We start from the raw sequence: 17502 nt of genomic DNA on the forward strand, positions 1-17502 counted from the left end.
AAGTTCTGCCCTGCTCTGAAGGAGGCAGGTATTTCCACCATAACACAAACCCTTTTTTTTTTTAGGATGCATCTGAAAATGAACATATTAAATTTTGAAGACTTGAGAACAGCATTCACAAGAATAAGCAGTCTAAAAGGTTGGAGGTTTTGGCAATGGTTGTACTGAGATCATTATAATCCTTCATCTTGCATAAAAAGCCATGGAGTTTTATTCAGCAAAATACAATCTGGAAAGTTAAAAATAGAAATTAACCCAAATACTATAACATGACAGACTGATATGAAGGCAAAGCAATTTGTGGTCTTAAATCCAGCCATCACTCTCACAGTAAATGCTGTGGTAGGGGTTGTTCATATGAAGCAATGAGTGGGTGTACATATACTTGTCCAAAAGAAGGTGAACAAAAGTTGGTGTTTTCTACTGATTCCCTTTTCAAGTCAACATAGCAAGGAAAAATTCTCTGTTCATCTAAGTAACAGTCCAATGTGATATTAGGAACCAAGACTTTTTTAAGCCATCTTCCATTCTCCATTAGAGTATGGTCTCTAGAACGATGCAGGAAAAAGCTCAAGAAGAATTCAGAAGTGCAATAGCTTTGGAATCAGGGGCTGGACTGCAGCTGGTGTAGATAGATGGGGCCTTGGGAGTACACAGCAAATGGGTGGGCCATGTTTTAGTTACAGCTTCTCTTGGGTGGTGGTAAATGACTGTTCGGTCTCAAGTGCTTTGCCTGGGTATAAAAGTTGGGGATAACGTATTTGGCCACAGAGAAAAATGGTCAGTATATTGCATATATATATGAAGGCCCTTTGATAGTATACTTCCTGAACAAACAGCTGTCACATGGTTCAAGTCTGTTCCTGTCTGGCTATAAGCCAAACCAATTTCAAGTCCTAGACTGCTCCGAGCTTGCTGGCACTTGACACATGACCACAAGCTAAGCCAGCAGTTGTTTGTAGGGTAACCACACAGCAGAACGTGTCAGAGGAATAGCTGTACATAGCCCACAAAACTTAATCCACTGCCCGTTTCAGATGCCTGTTTTGGAGTTGATCCAGTTTCGATAGTAAGTCACTCTTGTGTATACTCCTGGTTTATTTAGCTTGCCACATTCATCTCCCCAGCTTACTATTCCCACCAGATACCAGATTCCTCTGGAGTTCGCATTCACCAGTGGCCCACCAGAGTCACCCTAAGGAGAAAAATGTCAACAGGCAGAAACAAAATAAACAGGGTTCAGCTCACTAGTGCAACAGAACAATTTGAAGCTTGCTGCAACAGAGATCTGTCTCTAGACCACAGCTATAATTCAACCTCCACACAGTTTACTGACAACACAGAGCCTGACAGCCTATGTCTAAATTCAGCGTCTCCCACTCCACACCCCCACATCTATTCTCTCATGTGTACATTATATATATAAACCCCAAGCATCTAAGTGCAGACTTAGGCCCCTGAAGCATGAAGCTCTTCATTTACATTTTTCAAGATATTTAACCCCATAGACCTAATCAAGATTCCCCAAAGTACATTTTATTTCTAGGAAACATCACCTCCTGCTCCACCTATTTCCTTTTTACTATTATCTATGAAGCGATTTACCTGGCAGGCATCGACCTTCCCCATCAAGTATCCAGCACACAACATTCCAGGTGTTATTACTCCATTGTACACTTCTCTTCTATTACAAGTTGCAGTATTTATAATTTTTATTTCTGCTTGTCGAAGCTGATTAACACTATAGCCTAGAAAGAGAATTTGCAGACAGGATGTGTAACTTAAAACACTCAAGGATTAGGAGTAGTCAAATTTTCCTCCAGCTTTTCTGCCATTACAGGCAATGGAAGGGAGCTACCCCAACAATGTCTCAGGAAGAAATAAGGGGTTGGGTTTTTTTCCCTCTTAAAGTCCTTCATTTGTTCCCAAACCTAACTTTTTCCTACTTTTGTCTTCACCACATGCTCTTCAGCATAACTGACAAAGAGATTTTTTTTACATGTTTCAGTGTTGAATTCAACTGTAGGCTACAAGATATGTCCTTGTATCATTGGAAAGACCCATTTGGTTAATTGCAGTGTAGCTTTGGACAAAGACTATGCATCCCATACACAACTTAGATAGTTCAATGGATCTCATTCATAAGCAGATATAATCATCTCAGTCCTCACTGACATAGACTAATTTGAATGAAGCTCACTCAAGTCATCAGACGAAGACTGATTTATGACCAAAGAGAGAATAACTAATGAAAACTGTCATGATACATCTATGACAAAGCTGAATGGTGAAAGAGTGCATGTTAGAGCAAAACTCAGATGGACTGGGCCAGTGGGAATGGAGAACAGAATGTATTCAACCAGCACAATGCATGATGCAACAAAAGCTGCTCTTACTCCTGTAAGGCTAACCTGTAGAATCTTTCCCCATATTCCAATCTACTGACCAACCCAGCAAAAACAAGCAGCATACTAAGTCCAGAGGTGTACCACTAGCATATGCACCTATCAAACCAAGTCTAAGGAACCCAAAATAAAAGATTTTAAAAAACCCCAAACATAAAACTAACAGCAGTCTTCTCAGATACGTATGTGACAGGGCATGGGAAGGCAAGAGACACTCACCATCATTCTCCAAAGCTCCCCAACCCGTGACAAAACAGGAACTGTTGTCTGGGAACACATGAGATGCTTCAGGGAGGCAGACACTGTGCACATCACTCGTGAACTCAATAGCAGAGGCAAGTTGAACAACAGCCACATCATATTCATGATCAAGGCCTAAGATGTTGTATCTTTCATGAATGATAATTCTTCGGACTAATTTTTTCTGGGTTGGAGGTCTCAGCAGAATTCCGAAGCTGGCAGTCCACCTCCTAGGATCTGTTCTTCCTCTGTAAGGTATTTGAGGTTATGTCACAGCTACACAAAACAAGATCCCCAGAGGAGCTTAGCTCTCCATTGAAAAACCAGTTATTCAACTTACTATTATCTTTCTGCAGATACAAATATCAGCAGACTCCAAAAGGTCAAAGCACCCTAAAGAGTCCTAAGGCCTCTAGGATCAGGAAGGTGCTGAAGTGCTCATGACTTACCCTTTAAAGCAGTGCGCTGCAGTCACTAGCCACGTATTACTGATCACTGACGCACCACAGCGATGGCTCCCATCGTACTGAATACTGGCCTGCCAGGGCCATTCCCCTTCCCGTGCACGCTGCCCACCAGTTATTCTCTCCTCTCCTGTGAAGGAGAATGCCTGTTTTCGTATTCCACAGCCTACCAAAGAAAAAACAGCTCCGCTTTATCTGCTTGAGGGAAATCAGGGTGTTGCTTTGGAAAAGAAAGGCCCTCATGGCTGCAGGCACAGGTATAACAGGGCAGGGGTGTCATGAGACAGCCTTCACCTAAACCAGTGCTTCCAATAGCAAGGAATCCAAGTGTCATGGTCACAAGCATTTCAGGATAGATGTGGGGTAAACAAAGTTTGGTCAAAGAGTTGCTACTTTTTCATTAAGCCCCTTTTCATACACACAAGCCCATAGGCACTCCCTTGGGAAATGAAGCCTGTATATCTGAAACACGATTTCCCCAGTTGCAGCTGTTTACCTAGTTAAAAAGATACTGCTTCTACAAACCTTGCTTGCTTTGATATTTGACCAGAGCTGTACAAAGGGAAAGGTAGCATATGCAGTCACTACTGTATCTGTGCATACAGGAACACACACAGATTATTAGGCAAAAAGACATGCATTAATAATTAATCTAAGCATTTACATTCATAATAACATGTAAGTTTCAACTAAAGTCTAAACTTTCTCAGTACTGTATGAAAAGAACATCATCCCGAGTTCTTTTTGTTTGCCTTTAAGTCTTCTTAAAAACTGAGTATGAAAATTCTGAGGAAACACCACACCAGGGGGCTCTAAGGTTTAATACACACATCACCACCAAAATATGCACAAGACAGACACTGCACATCACTTAAGAACTCAATGGAGGTAATCTTAGCATTATTTCTAACATCCCACCTGTATAGCAAAGTCAAGACCAACACAGTCAGTACAGGTTAAAGTGTCACAGAATTCCTGAAGGCTAGTTTGCAAAAACACCACAGAACCAAACAGAAAACCCCACCCACAAACTAGGCAAACAAAGAAGGGATTTTGTCAGGTCACCTCCAGGTAGAGCTTTGACACCAGCAACAAAAAAATAGCATCCTCTTCCAACAGTTTACTTATAGCCACTGTACCAACAGCACAGGCATGTATTGCTCAGCTGAAAAAAAAACCCACTTAGCTCCAAACCAGTTAATTCCCAGAGTCCATTTAAAGATGGGAAACTAAAGACCAAAAGCTCTGAGACCATGCAGGGGACTGATGGAGTCCCCTGGGAAGGGATTTAAACTGTCTCCCTCTTTCCAGATGAGCTATAAGACCCCACAGGGGAGCAGACAACAGGAGAGGGACTGAGAACCTGCCCCTCTCCAGGGCTGTGCCACTGCCTTGGGCAGCTCTTCTCCCTCCCCTGCGCTCTGGCCTTTCGCTGTATATTGCCAGGTTTGGCTCAAATCTGACAGACAGCTATGGCCAAACCTTTCCAAAGAGAGGAAGGGGCAGGAAGGAAAATCTTTTTTGAAGGCTTCCAGTGAGAATCCTGGTCTCGTGCAAAGCTCACTAACAGCAGCTCATCTACTTGTCCCTACTTTCTATAACCAACATTAAAGCAGGTGCTTTATACTTTTGCACCACCAAATCAGAATGCCTGATTCTGCAAACAGTATAGAGTCAGACTGACTGCAAGCAAATAAGCTGAAGTCTTCCCTGGCTCTGTCTACTGCTCTAGTATCTTTAACAAGCTATTTTTTCCACTTGCATCTCAAAAGCGTAAGAATCTTGTAAACACAGAACCTATAGCACCATGTCCCTGGGGTTTTTCTATAAAGCATTTGTACTTACAGTTGTTTAAAAGGTTATCTCCTTTTTCCTTATTCAAGTCTGGAATGAAAAGCAAACACACAGTGAGTACATCTTATACTGCTTTGTGATTTAGCACAGGCTTCCTCCCTACACTCAGTATATGCAAATTAAATGGTTTACATTACTGCATGAAGTGACAGTATAGTAAAAGGAGCAATTTGCTGTGTTGGAGAAGTTCAGTTAAGCATCTATTCCTCACTGAAAGCACGAGGCCAGAGGTTACGTCTTTCTTGCCATAGCTCAAAGCTAGCAAAAGCAGCAGATGCCTGAAAATAGGTCCAAGTAACATCTATGTGTATATTGTGTACAATCACCAGCAAATGCCTACATACGTTTGTTCAGGTTCAGTATGGCAAGGTGGTCAAAACACTCTTCACAAATCCTTAGTGCTGGGACTGACTGGAGCTAAACTAACATTACTGATTTCTTTCCTTCAAAAAACTCTGCCAAATTCTGATGGCAGCCACCAACAGATTCATGGGAGATGGTTATTGACCCAGGGAACTTCAGGTTTTGTTATGAACACTTGCTAACGCAATTTGTCAAATAAGCAAAGGAGATGCCAGGGGTGGAGAAGGTAGCCATCTCAGCTGTGCATTTTTTTAGTAGTTTGAGGACTCTGCATTTCAGTACCTGGTGATGCAGGTGCTTGTCCAATTCACTGTGTGCCTTAAAGTAATCTGTTAGCCTATGGTCACAAAGTTGGGGCTTTTTTTGATGAATTGGGGAGGTGTGGGGGGGGACAGGACATGACCTCATTCAATCAACAGGGCTACAGGTCACAGAAAGAAAGATTTCTGTGCACAGAAGAGAGCTCACTCATAAATCAGTGCCAGTATGCTTTAGTTCTTTTCGTGATAGTTCTTCCAAGTTCCCAGGCTGTCAGCAGTAATATACCATTTTGAGAAGGCAAAAGAAGAAAATAAGAATAGACTATACTTGCATACTAAAGTTACACTCATTACACTAAGAACAGCTAAGTATGAGGAACAAATTCCAAGCTGAAAACATAAACCTAAGTCACTTGCCTGTAAGTCTAAGGGTAGACTCGTCAACATTCAAGAATGTCGAGCTTGATTTCAGCCTTCTGCGTAACACATCGTTAATGTGACTCCAGCTTGTTGCCTTACTGTCAGCCGAGGCAAATTTAAATACCAGAACAACAGATGCAAGCACTCCACCAGCATCTGGGCTGCAAACCAACAAAAACAAAGTGGTTTCATTCTCTTTCTTCTCCCACTAATCCTCTTTGTTCTGCTTTGCACTGTATGCCTTCTTTATGTAAGAACAGGTCTGGTCTGCACTGATGTTTAGAACAAATAGCATAGCTGTGCACAAGCAAAGGAAGATGATGACATGTCAGCAGGCAGCAAAAGGCTTGGTTCTTGCTATAACAGTGGGAGTATTCCCCACTGTTCCCATATTCCCAGTATTTTTGGGCAACTGTTATAGGCAGTACAGCCGAGGAGGAGAAGCGGGGTCACTCCCTTTGGCCTCCGCACAGCTCGCCATAAGGAGGACAATACAGCAAATTAAAACCCTTCAATAGACACCCAACAGGCCATTCCTAAAAGCCATTCAAAAGACCAGTTTAGAGCCATGGAAGTTAAAGAGGTCTTTTGGCATTTCTTTCCATTTAAGTCACTTGTCCATTTATTGGTCACTTAGGTCCATTTATCTAGAGACAAAAAACTCTATAGCTTGAGTTATCAGAGCAAGGCATGATCACTTACTGTCAGTATAAAATATTGGGCCAAATATTTTAGGCTAGCAGTCTAAAGGAAAGCCAGCTAAAGCCTAGAGGGAATGACAGCAGAGATGCAGCTAAGCTTGTCCAGTGCATAGTTACAGATACCTACAACATATCTGTAGTGGAAACAAGCTTGGAAGAGATACACTGCCTGGTAAACCTAAAAGGTTTGCAAGCTCCCAGGTTCTGCAGTTTCAGTTGACATACAGTATGGAGGCTTATGGAAGAAACCAGCAGTAGAAAACAATGTCAAACAGTTTAAGGAAATTACTCATTCCATCTAGAGATAGGCAAAGGCAAGAAAGCCCAGAAGTGCTGCAAAGGACATTTGTGGGCAGTATGGCATTCTTTGCTGTCTAAGAAAAATACTCCACAGCAGAATCAAGCCTTATAGAAATACATCTCCAAACCAAAAGTAATGTGAAGGAGAGGGAAGCAGTGGCTGTTATTGCTGAGACTGATACATAATTACTGCAGAGACAGGAAAGACTTAAAAATTCTTACGTAGGACCTTTATACCTTTATGTCCCACTTACTTCTTTCCCTCAGCTTTGTATCCAGGTATCTGACAGTGGAATCATTTATTCCTTCAGACGTTTTCAGAGACGGAGGAGAATAGTCATCTCCTGCTGTCCACCATGCAAAGGGGCAAACACCAGCCTCCAAAACCAGTTTCCATAGGAAGCATTAAGTAGAATAAAGAGCAACCATGCATCTCTCAGTCCCTTAACTAGTAGTAAAGACTGGGATCACCTAGTAACTTGGTTACTGCATCACAGCTGTAAACAACTGGTGATCAGGTAATCAATCTGCAGAAGGCTAAGGCAAATTTCTCTTCCATGCTGACCTCTGAATTTAACTGAGCCCTCAGTGTTGTGGGCACTGAAGTAGAGCAACAGCCAGCCAACTTAGCCATGCCGCTGGTGTAATCCAACCATAAACCACCAGGCACATTCCATATGGTCAAGGGGAAGGAAGAAAGGATATTTATCACATTCTTGCTTATTCTTGACCTTCACATTACTTACCTTAAACTGACAACATGGGACCTGATGTACCTTCTACTTAGAAAGGACCCATTGAATACTGCAGACATCTGTTAAGTAAAAAGAATGTGTTAAACCACACCTGTAATATGCACATGCTCTCAAGATACAACAGTCTCATGAGCCTCTGAAACACAAGAAAATGCCTTTAGAAGTCCATCTCTACATCAAAGCTACTGCTAAATTTCCATCAGAGGGTGCAGAACCAAAATAGACAGCTGAGTTGGCCAATTTTATTGTCCCTTCTGCTTTTGGGTCCCTGTTCCACCACAGAGCTACTGGAACAGGCAGCACCTGTGTTTACCATCTGTTTGCACACAGTCAGCAATGCATCTTTAAGCCACTACAGCAAGGTTTGAAAGGAAAGTAGCATAAGGATGAGGCACAATCACCTCTATTTCCAATGACACAGTCACAGGACTCTTCACCATAGGTCAGGCAGAAACAGAGAAACAGCTTACCATGGTTTCAACTTCTTGGCTCAGGTGCCTGAAGTCTTCTGTGGTTTGCTTTTCATACTGAGGGTCATACTCAACATTGGTGATTAGGAAAGTTGCATTGTAATATCGGTCCTGATCTAGAGGAGAAGAAAAGCAAAGGTGGCTGATCTTCTGCAATACAATTCAGATGTGCACAGGATGTCACAGAGTATGGCACAAGTAAGGCTTCCAGGCTCTGGCTGTGACCCTATCAGCTGTGGAATTACAGCTTTATCAGCACTTTGGGAAAAGGGAGCTCTGGACAATACCCATGGAAGCACTGGGGTAAGATAAGAAACAAGAAGAGGGACAAAACTTAAATCCCTACTTAATACTTTAAGCATTCTGGTAGGTTTTCTAATCAATTCAGATCTTGAATAGGGTGCAGTTAGTTTCCTCATGCAGATTCTATACCGGGGGTGAATTGTGTACTTAAATCATCATGCAGGACCACAGTAGGAAGTGAAACACACTGAAGACTTGAGACGACCAAAAGAGTAGTGCACTTACCATGACATAAAAAGTATGTAATCAAGCCAATGATGAGGGCTAACACTACTATCACTGACACAACGATGACTGCTATCTTCCATGGCTCCATACGCCTTATTGCTCTGTCCATCTGGATCACTACCTGCAGTGAAGAACATGGAGAAATTACTCTATTACACAGGCAACAGCACATCCTGAAACAAATCATATCTGGCACAGCTTAACTCAGCTGACAAACCTCACAGAGTGAGGTAGGTTGGGAAGGACCTCTGGAACCTGTGGGTCTGACCTTCTGTTCAAACCAGGTCCCACTACAGCAGGTTGCTCCAGACTTTGTCCAGCCAAGTTTTTAGTATCTCCAAGGACAGAGACTCTCCAGTCTTCCCTCAGGAGTCCCGATCCAGTTTCTGACTGCTCACATGGCAAAAGCTTTCTCTTTATATTTAGTTAGAATTTCCTTTGTTCTAACTTGCTTTCATTGCCCCACATGCACCCCTGGAAAACCTTTGAGTTGTGCAGGTATTGCTAGTAGAGACAACTTCCCATTAAGAAATATTAAGCAGATTTCAAGTGCAGCTGACTGCCCACACAGGTGCTTAAACTGAACATAAATGTAATAATTTATGACTGATTAAATAAATTCTGAATCAAGAATAATCTAGGCTACTGGAGATGCCACATAATATACAGCTTTGAGTTATTTTTAGTTGATATGAGTAGTAACATTTATTGATCCCCTACGGGGTTTAGGTTTTATTGCACCAAAACCACACATACATTGTAAGAGACCACATCCTGTTTCCTGCCAGACAGTCTGTCAGAGGGGAGAGAAATAGCTACTTATGTGTAAATGTGCTATGGAAATAATCCCTGGACTTTGTGACTCACAGGAAGTCAACAGCAGACCTGTAAAAGGGTCAGGAACTTTACTTACACATGGACAAAACCACATAAGCATTTTTCTTCCACTTATGTTCTCCTCTACAGCATTAAGCAAGAAAACATTAGGAAAACTGCATTTGCATTTGTCCTCAGGAGCTTTGTTGTAGGATGGTGCAGAGCCTTAAGCACAATTATATCAGATCCCCAGTAATTCCACAGCACACTATGTAGTAATTGTCATGCCTCTCACTAAGTCCCTGCATCAATGGTCAGCATTAGTACGGGGTAACAGAAAAATACACGGGATAACTTCTCAAGGGTGCCTGGAGTGACAAATAGCAGCAGCCCACTCTGGGGAGGAGGGGCTCAGCTGCCTGTCATGCTGTTTTACATACACTGATCCACGTTTTGTATTGCTGTACACCAGACACACTAAATACTATTTTCCTCTTTCCAGGCACAGCCATTTCTGAGCAACATCTGAGAGAACAAGGGCAGGAAGGGGCAGAAAGGAATGCAGAGAGAGTGTGTCTTTACAGGTTTTCTAACTACAAGGTGGTAAAAAAGAAATCACAGTGAAAGCAGAGCCCAGGTTGGCCAAGATTACTGCAAGCTGCAGTAAGCACGTAATATACACACACTAGAGCTGAACTAGTTCCATGGGAGCCTTGACTTCTCGTCATTTAGACCTTCACTATATACACTATCCATTACCTCTGAGGGTTTCACAGATGCAGAGACTCAGATAGAAACCTAAGACCAGAGGTACTGTCCTGCCTCAGTTTCTTTAACATGCTTCAGCCTCCCATGGACCATCCTCATCTCAGTCTTTTCACAGTCCCAGCTCATGGAATTGCAGCATTCTTTATTAGCAGCCAGTTTCTGCCATGGAGTGCAAGCCCCTTGGCTAACCACAAGAGCCCACTATGCCCCTCCTTAGATAGCCACATCTCATGTTTTAAAAAGATTCTGATTTAGCATCTCACTTTGCTCTCCTCACTGGAGAGATTTTGCTGAGCCCCTGCCATATAGCTCAATCAGCCTGGTTCCCTGTGCCTCAGTGTGCTCCCACCTGAACAATCCAAGCAACAACCTTCCATTGCTCTTAACACGGAGAACACACAGCACAGCCCCGATGGTATATGGCTGACCCTGCAGGTATTGAGGCACCAGTACTCTTGTTTCATACATTTTCAGTTTCTTGAATTGTACACAGATTTCCTCAAGATGTGGCCTTATGCCCAAGATATGATAGGTGTAGACTCACACTTGAAAAATGAGCACCTCACTGCTCGTGGGACTCATGCTCTGACAGGTACCATTATCCTCCATTTCAATCTGTCTCTGTTTCCTTTTCATTCAAATAGCAGCTACATTAAACAAACACTGGCAGCACAGACCCCCTTCTCCAACATTTCAGAACTGCTTTCTCTCCACGGGTCTTACAGACTTGTGGGGGGAAACAGACACTTTAGGAACTGCTGCAGTGCTGGTGGAAATGGAAACATGGGAGATGAGGGATAAAAACCTCCTCCACTTTCATTGTGAATCACATTCCTCCACTTCATTTAACTTTAATTTTTTTAAAGAAAACAGTTTAAAATATGCACTTCCATAAATTTCTACATCAGAATCAATCACAACAATTAAGGTTGGAAGGACCTTAATGATCACCTAGTTCCAATCCCCTGCCATGGGCAGTGACACCTTCCACTAGAGCAGGTTGCTCCAAGCCCCGTCCAACCTGGCCTTGAACACTGCCAAGGATGGGGCAGCCACAGCTTCCCTGGGCAACCTCTTCCAGTGCCTCACCACCCTCACAGTAAAGAGCTTTTTCCTTATATCTAATCTAAATCTACCCTCTTTCAGTTTAAAGCCATTACCCCTTGTTCTATCACTACTTACTCTTATAAAAAGTCCCTTTCCAGATTTCCTGTAGGCCCCTTTTAGGTACTGGAATGCTGCTATAAGGTCTCCTCCGAGCCTCCTCGTGTGCAGGCTGAACAAACCCAACTCTCTCGGCCTGTCTTTGTAGGGCAGGTGCTCCAGCCCCCTGATCATCTTTGTGGCCTCCTCTGGACTTACTTCAGTGGGTCCACATCCCTCTTGTGTTCTTGGCCCCAGAGCTGGATGCAGTACTGCAGGTGGGGTCTCACCAGAGCAGAGGGGGAGAACCACCTCCCTCGACCTGCTGGCCATGCTCCTTTTGATGCAGCCCAGCATAGGATGGCCTTTTGGACTGTAAGTGCACATTGCCAGATCATGTTGAGCTTTGCATCAACCAACATCCCCAATGCATCAACAACCAACAACCACCTCATCTAGGTAATTAATATAAATTAAAATGAAAATACTTTTTCAACGCAAAAATGTTTCCTGTTCCTTTTTTTTGGGGGGTCTATTTTATCAGCAGACATGCTGGTCACCAGCAGTGCAAAAGTGTTGGGAAAGAAAAACTCTCCTTTTCTCAGCTTTTTCAGGAAATACCTAAACTTTTGCCACCCATTTCAGGAATCGGTATGAATACACGGAATACAGAGTCTTGTTTGGCCCAAAATCAACTATCCTTTACTCTTTGAAGAACAGCTTGAGTACAGGCAACACCAACTGTGTATTGCTTGCATTAGAGCAGCATATATTTCCAATAATGCCCAGGAGTTCTAGCCTTTGACACTCTCATGCTAGGGTCTGTACTCACAAAACAAACCAAACTCACACCTAGGTCTGGTTTTGAGCCTTCCTTTGCTGAAACCTACTTGGCTGTTTAGTGACAGTTCTTGCTCAGGTTATGTCCACTCAATCCATTCAGTAACATTAATCACAAATGTTACATCTCCAACTCACTCTTTTGCTATTATATCATGGAGGGCAGGATTGTCATGCTCTTCCAGAAGGACAAGGATCCTTGTGCTTGGGACATCTATCTCTATAGTTAAATAGTTCAGTTGCAGGTGGATCCCCCTATTTAGGAATCAGACTTCTGCGTGGTCTTATCTGCACTCTAGTAATCAAGTAATCTCTGCTCCACCCAGCAACACTCAACAGCCAAAAAACTCTGATCCTCTGTGGTGTTGATGAATACAGAGGCAGAGATGATCTCACCACCTTCAACCACAGATGCATCATTTTTTTCTTCTGTGGCAAGGAGGCACAGCTTAATGGATAGTCGTGCTCCTCAGAAGACCCTCCCCAATACCACAGCTGTCTGTGTAGATGCTTTCCAGAGTCAGGTGTCCTGTACAGCCTCACATTTCTTGTCTCCTTATATCACATGCTTTGATTTTTTTTTTTACCACCCTAACGCTATTAAACTGCAGGTTAACTCTCAGGAATGCAGACAGGGGAATTCAGGTAACACTAATGCTTTCATCTTCTGGTATGGATGAGGATAACTGCTATTCCTCAAGAGCAAACCATAATGAGATCAGAAGCCAGACTCTACCAGGAGACCTCAAAGGCTGAGTTGTCTTTACTCTAAAAACCACCTCCTCACAGTCTGCATCTGGTAGCTTTCTGTCTGCAGTGAATTAGCAAGAAGTTTCAAATCCAACACTTCGTAGTTCACTACAAAACTTCTTGTCTTGGCAATACTATGGATGAACATCAGACCTCCTATAGCAACTCCTGCTCTCATTTAAAACATGCTTCATTCCCCAGGAGCTCAAAACACATCTATGGAGACAGCAGCATCTGACAATTTCGTATCACAGCTCATTTAGTGTATAAACTAGGAAATTCAAACTATTCAATTGCCTAGATTACACACCCTAGCTTTGACAAAGAATGTGTTTTGATCACTAAAAAGTTATTCCATACTGAAGAAATGTCATCTGAATGGACTTATTTTGGAAACAGCTGATGTATGAAGTTAAATTATTTGAATCATAGTAAAGTTGTGTTTAGAAACAGATATATTAAATCAAACCTCAGTATGCAATATTTAAATAAGTGCAGTACAGCAAGAAATAAAGTTGCATTAATTATTATTGGCACATTAAGAAGAGCTGTACTGAAATTTTACTAGAATTCTCTGGTCTTCCTTGTGAAGCCAAGGAGAAAACAGGATTTCTGGTTGAAATTTTGATCAACCCCAAATGAATTCTCTACCTTCCAATTTGGCACAAGTACCCAAAAGCAAAAAACCAGCACAATTCACAGGTCACAAGCTGGTTTTCTCCTCTCATGCTTTACCAAACTCCCTAAAAGTTTAAAAGTTCATTCACAGTGAAAATGATGAAAGTTCAGCTCCCACCTCTGCTTGGACAGGATTTAATTCACTATATTGAGCTTATCCGCCTCTTCTGGTAGAGCTACTGTGTGTTATCAAAAGCCTCAGTAAGAACAATACCAGAAAACTCATCAGAAAATGTCTGTTCAGACAAGAAAAGGAAGTGTAACTTTATCACCTGTATCCTAGAAGGCCCTAGTCACTGAACTGCTGGATAAGCAGGGAACAGCTACCCTGGGTTTTTTTACAGATCTACTCTTGGACGTTTTTTGACTTCTTAAGCTAAGCCCTCACAGCATCCCCAACCTAGATTTGCTTTCAGATTAATCTAAACCATATTTTCTGGCACTAGCAGTTTACTGAAGGTGTTTTGCCATGCACTGAATAGAGAAGGTTGCATATTTTCTTCTATTTGATCTGCTGCTGGCTTCCTATAATAAATTTATTATTATATTTTTTATTTTAGACCCCTGTTCACTCATACTCCAGTACTCTCAGAAGAGTCAGTGTCAGAGCTTGGATGGCACATCTGCTGATGAGAGTCTCTTCACATTTATAGCCATGCCATGACCGGTTTGTCCATTCAAGGATGGATTCAGGCATGCCCCTATAAACATTCTTGCTAGGAATGGGACTTTTCAGAAGACAACTGAACAGACTAATCTGCTGGCATGGTGAGTGAAGTTCAGACAAGGTCCCTGAAGCTATCTACCTTGGCATAGTGGTTGGGAACAGCAGCAACTAAAATACATCTGGCTTAGTCCAGGAGTGCTGTAGCAAAAGCACAGGGCCATGAGGCAAGACATGCTATTTCTGCTCCCACCTTTGCCACAAACAATCACACCAACCTCATACTACTCCTCCGATCTTGTGGCATACTGAGGACACACAGTTCTAAGATAATCAGAAAACCACCTCTACGTTTGGGCATTGAAAAAGAAGCAGCTAGTGCCTGCCTAAGTACTATGAGACCCTTGCTTGGATGAGGTCAGTTACCAACCTCAATGACTCAGTGCTTAATATCTCCCAAAGCTGATACAATGGAAGACTTCCAGACATTGAAAGGATCTACTGAGGGAAACAAAACTTGTGGTGTTCTATGCGTCATGCTGAATCAGCTTGATCTCCCCACACCCTTGAACACACCACAAAAACAGTAGGTGCTGCATGCCACCCCTTTGCAGTCAGATAAAACATCACTAATGTATTTTCCACTTACTAACTGAGCTCCTCCTCAACCATCCAATTCTACTAAGATTGTGATGCTTACCAGGAGCACATTTCAGCTGGGCAAAGACAACAGTTCCAAATACTGTTCTTATCATTTTCATGAAGATTCAAGGGCAGCATTCAATCTTTGGGATGTGTTAACTCAGAACTTACCAGTAACTGTGCCCATGACGCAAAATGCTGTTCATATACTATTTTAGCACCTTTGAAGTCATCACAAAAAGTCTATTGTTTGTTATTTTTCTCAACCATTTTGCATAGAGCTTTTTGAAGGATATGAGATCTTTAATTGTTGGGACAGAGCTAAGCTTCCCATACCACTATGACAGTCTGGGGAATGTAACTAACATCAACAACTGAAATATCCTTGTTCAATAGAACATCTTTCTGTACTTGATTGCCACAGCCAACATCTTGAGAAAGTCTCCTATGTTCTGAAACAAGATGTAGTAGAACTAGGAGAGCTACTCACTACACAAAGACTTTAAAATTTCCATGAACATGCAAGAGGCCATCCCTGTATGTAGGAAATACTAAGTACATGGCCACTGATTGCAATCAGTTTAGGATAAGGTTCTGCAACTTCTACATCACCTTTACCTTTCAGATTTCCATTTCCAGTTACATTTATTATGGACAATGTATCTTATTCTGTCAGTTTGGCAGTCCCAGATTATAGAAGATCTCTGCTTCTCAGCCTTTGAAAATAGCTCTGCACCATACAGTTCTCCCTTCATCCTATTTTGACTGCTTGAAATCTGCTCCAGGAGTGAGATACAACAGTTATAGTCTTTGTGGATTTTCAGTTTGATTTTCATTCCAGGGCAGGGCGGGTGAAATGGTCTGGTGCCAGATTTGGTGCATTTACAAGCTGATTCTGCACAGATTAACACTTCAGTGGCTGCATACAAAGCTCATGAAAACAAAAAAGAGCACAAGAAGCTATTTTTATTTTCTTTACTCCACTCACCCTTTTGTACCAGGTTATCAACTCAGCAGTTGTGACCACAACACATTCTAACTGCACTAGCACAAGCAGATCAGAGTTGGGGTGCAGTGAGATGACTCTCACCTGCTTCTCCACCACAACTTTCAGTGGCCATAGGCCACCTTAGTTTGTCACCATACAATGCTGTAGAGGAGCTGAGGAATAGCTGGAAAATAAATGCATTTTGGGTGAGGAGAAAGGGTGAAATATCAGAAGGATTACTGATGCATAGAAGGCAGCTCAAATCAGAAGAAAGCTCAGAGCTAGCATCATTCTCCCCACACCCTCACATAAAGCTCAGACTGCACTATAAACTTACACATGATATAGCCATGCTGTCCAAACTACCAAGGAGAAAGTCAGAGGCTGCAGCACTCACCTTTGGGTACCACTGAGAGGTCAGCAAGAAGCTCTTTTGTCTGGGAGATGCACTGTCCCAAATGCCACAATGCACTGTGCAGCATCTCAGCATAGACTTGAGGCTTTATCTCCCAAATTAGGAAAGAAAGGAGTCATAGGCAAGTCAGAACAAACAAGTCCATCAAGTCTTAGTGACAGAGGCTTACCTAGTAGTATGATTCCTCCCCTAAAACAACAACAATACACTTCTTTCATCACACCTTTCATCCAGGAATCCCATAGACTTTTCAGAGCATTAACTACACCCTGCAACACCCCAAATCAGAAAAGCCTTGAAAATTTTGCAAGGGTGCAGAGTTTTATTTCCTTCTTCAGTGTAATTAAAAGCAAACCAGGTATTATGGGCAGGACCAATGCAGAAAATTTGCGTGTTCTAAAGAGACAATGTTAGTGCTAGGCCAGATACAGAACTGATAAACTGATGCAGAGTCAGTGGCACATGCCTCTTGACTCCCTTGAATTTCCTTGAAATTGATCATTTGGCCAGAAAAGAACATGCCCCAATAATAAGAGGTACATTCAAGTTTGTCATTCTTCTCTAACTCCTTAGATGTTAATTTTAATTGTGGCCACCTAGCCACATACATAGCTCTGTCCTGGAAAAATTCTTCTAGGTCATAAACATTTGTGATAAATATTTGCAGGTTGCCTAGATAAGCATTTCTACTTGTGCTAGTTACAGCAAGTTAACTGGCAAGTCAATTAACACAAGTACAAACTCTAACCTAAAGTAGCATTTCTCAATCTTTTCTTGGGAACCCTTTTTTCAAGCTCTCAGTTCCACCAAACTTACTAGAAGATACATATGCCCACATAGCTTTACACACAGATTTGGTTCTGACGGTAAATAAAGAAGACAGAACGTCACAACAAAATGTGTGGCACATATTTGCTTTTCTGCAATCAAGTTTCTAACATCTCTTTTCCTCTACCTTAATGACCTTCATTTGACCCCTCTACAGCTCAGGGATCACCAGCTTAGTAACACACTCATGCAATTACATCTTACACA

General features: G+C 42.2%; 1 protein-coding gene across 1 annotated transcript; it reads right to left on the reverse strand.

Moving 5' to 3' along the window:
- Positions 1-1033: 1033 nt before the first annotated feature.
- Positions 1034-16542, reverse strand: LOC104407539 (transmembrane protease serine 11E-like). The gene is made up of 10 exons (XM_010016853.1): positions 16446-16542; positions 8761-8880; positions 8233-8348; positions 7754-7821; positions 6004-6167; positions 4955-4993; positions 3095-3275; positions 2625-2893; positions 1606-1748; positions 1034-1195 (listed from the first exon to the last, which is right to left on the reverse strand). Exons 1-10 carry the CDS (start codon positions 16540-16542, stop codon positions 1034-1036), a joined length of 1359 nt encoding a protein of 452 aa, XP_010015155.1.
- Between the last annotated feature and the right edge of the window lie 960 nt (positions 16543-17502).

This window comes from Nestor notabilis, unplaced genomic scaffold (genome assembly GCF_000696875.1).
Source record: "Nestor notabilis isolate BGI_N333 unplaced genomic scaffold, ASM69687v1 scaffold10986, whole genome shotgun sequence".
NCBI classification, from domain to species: Eukaryota; Metazoa; Chordata; class Aves; order Psittaciformes; family Psittacidae; genus Nestor; species Nestor notabilis.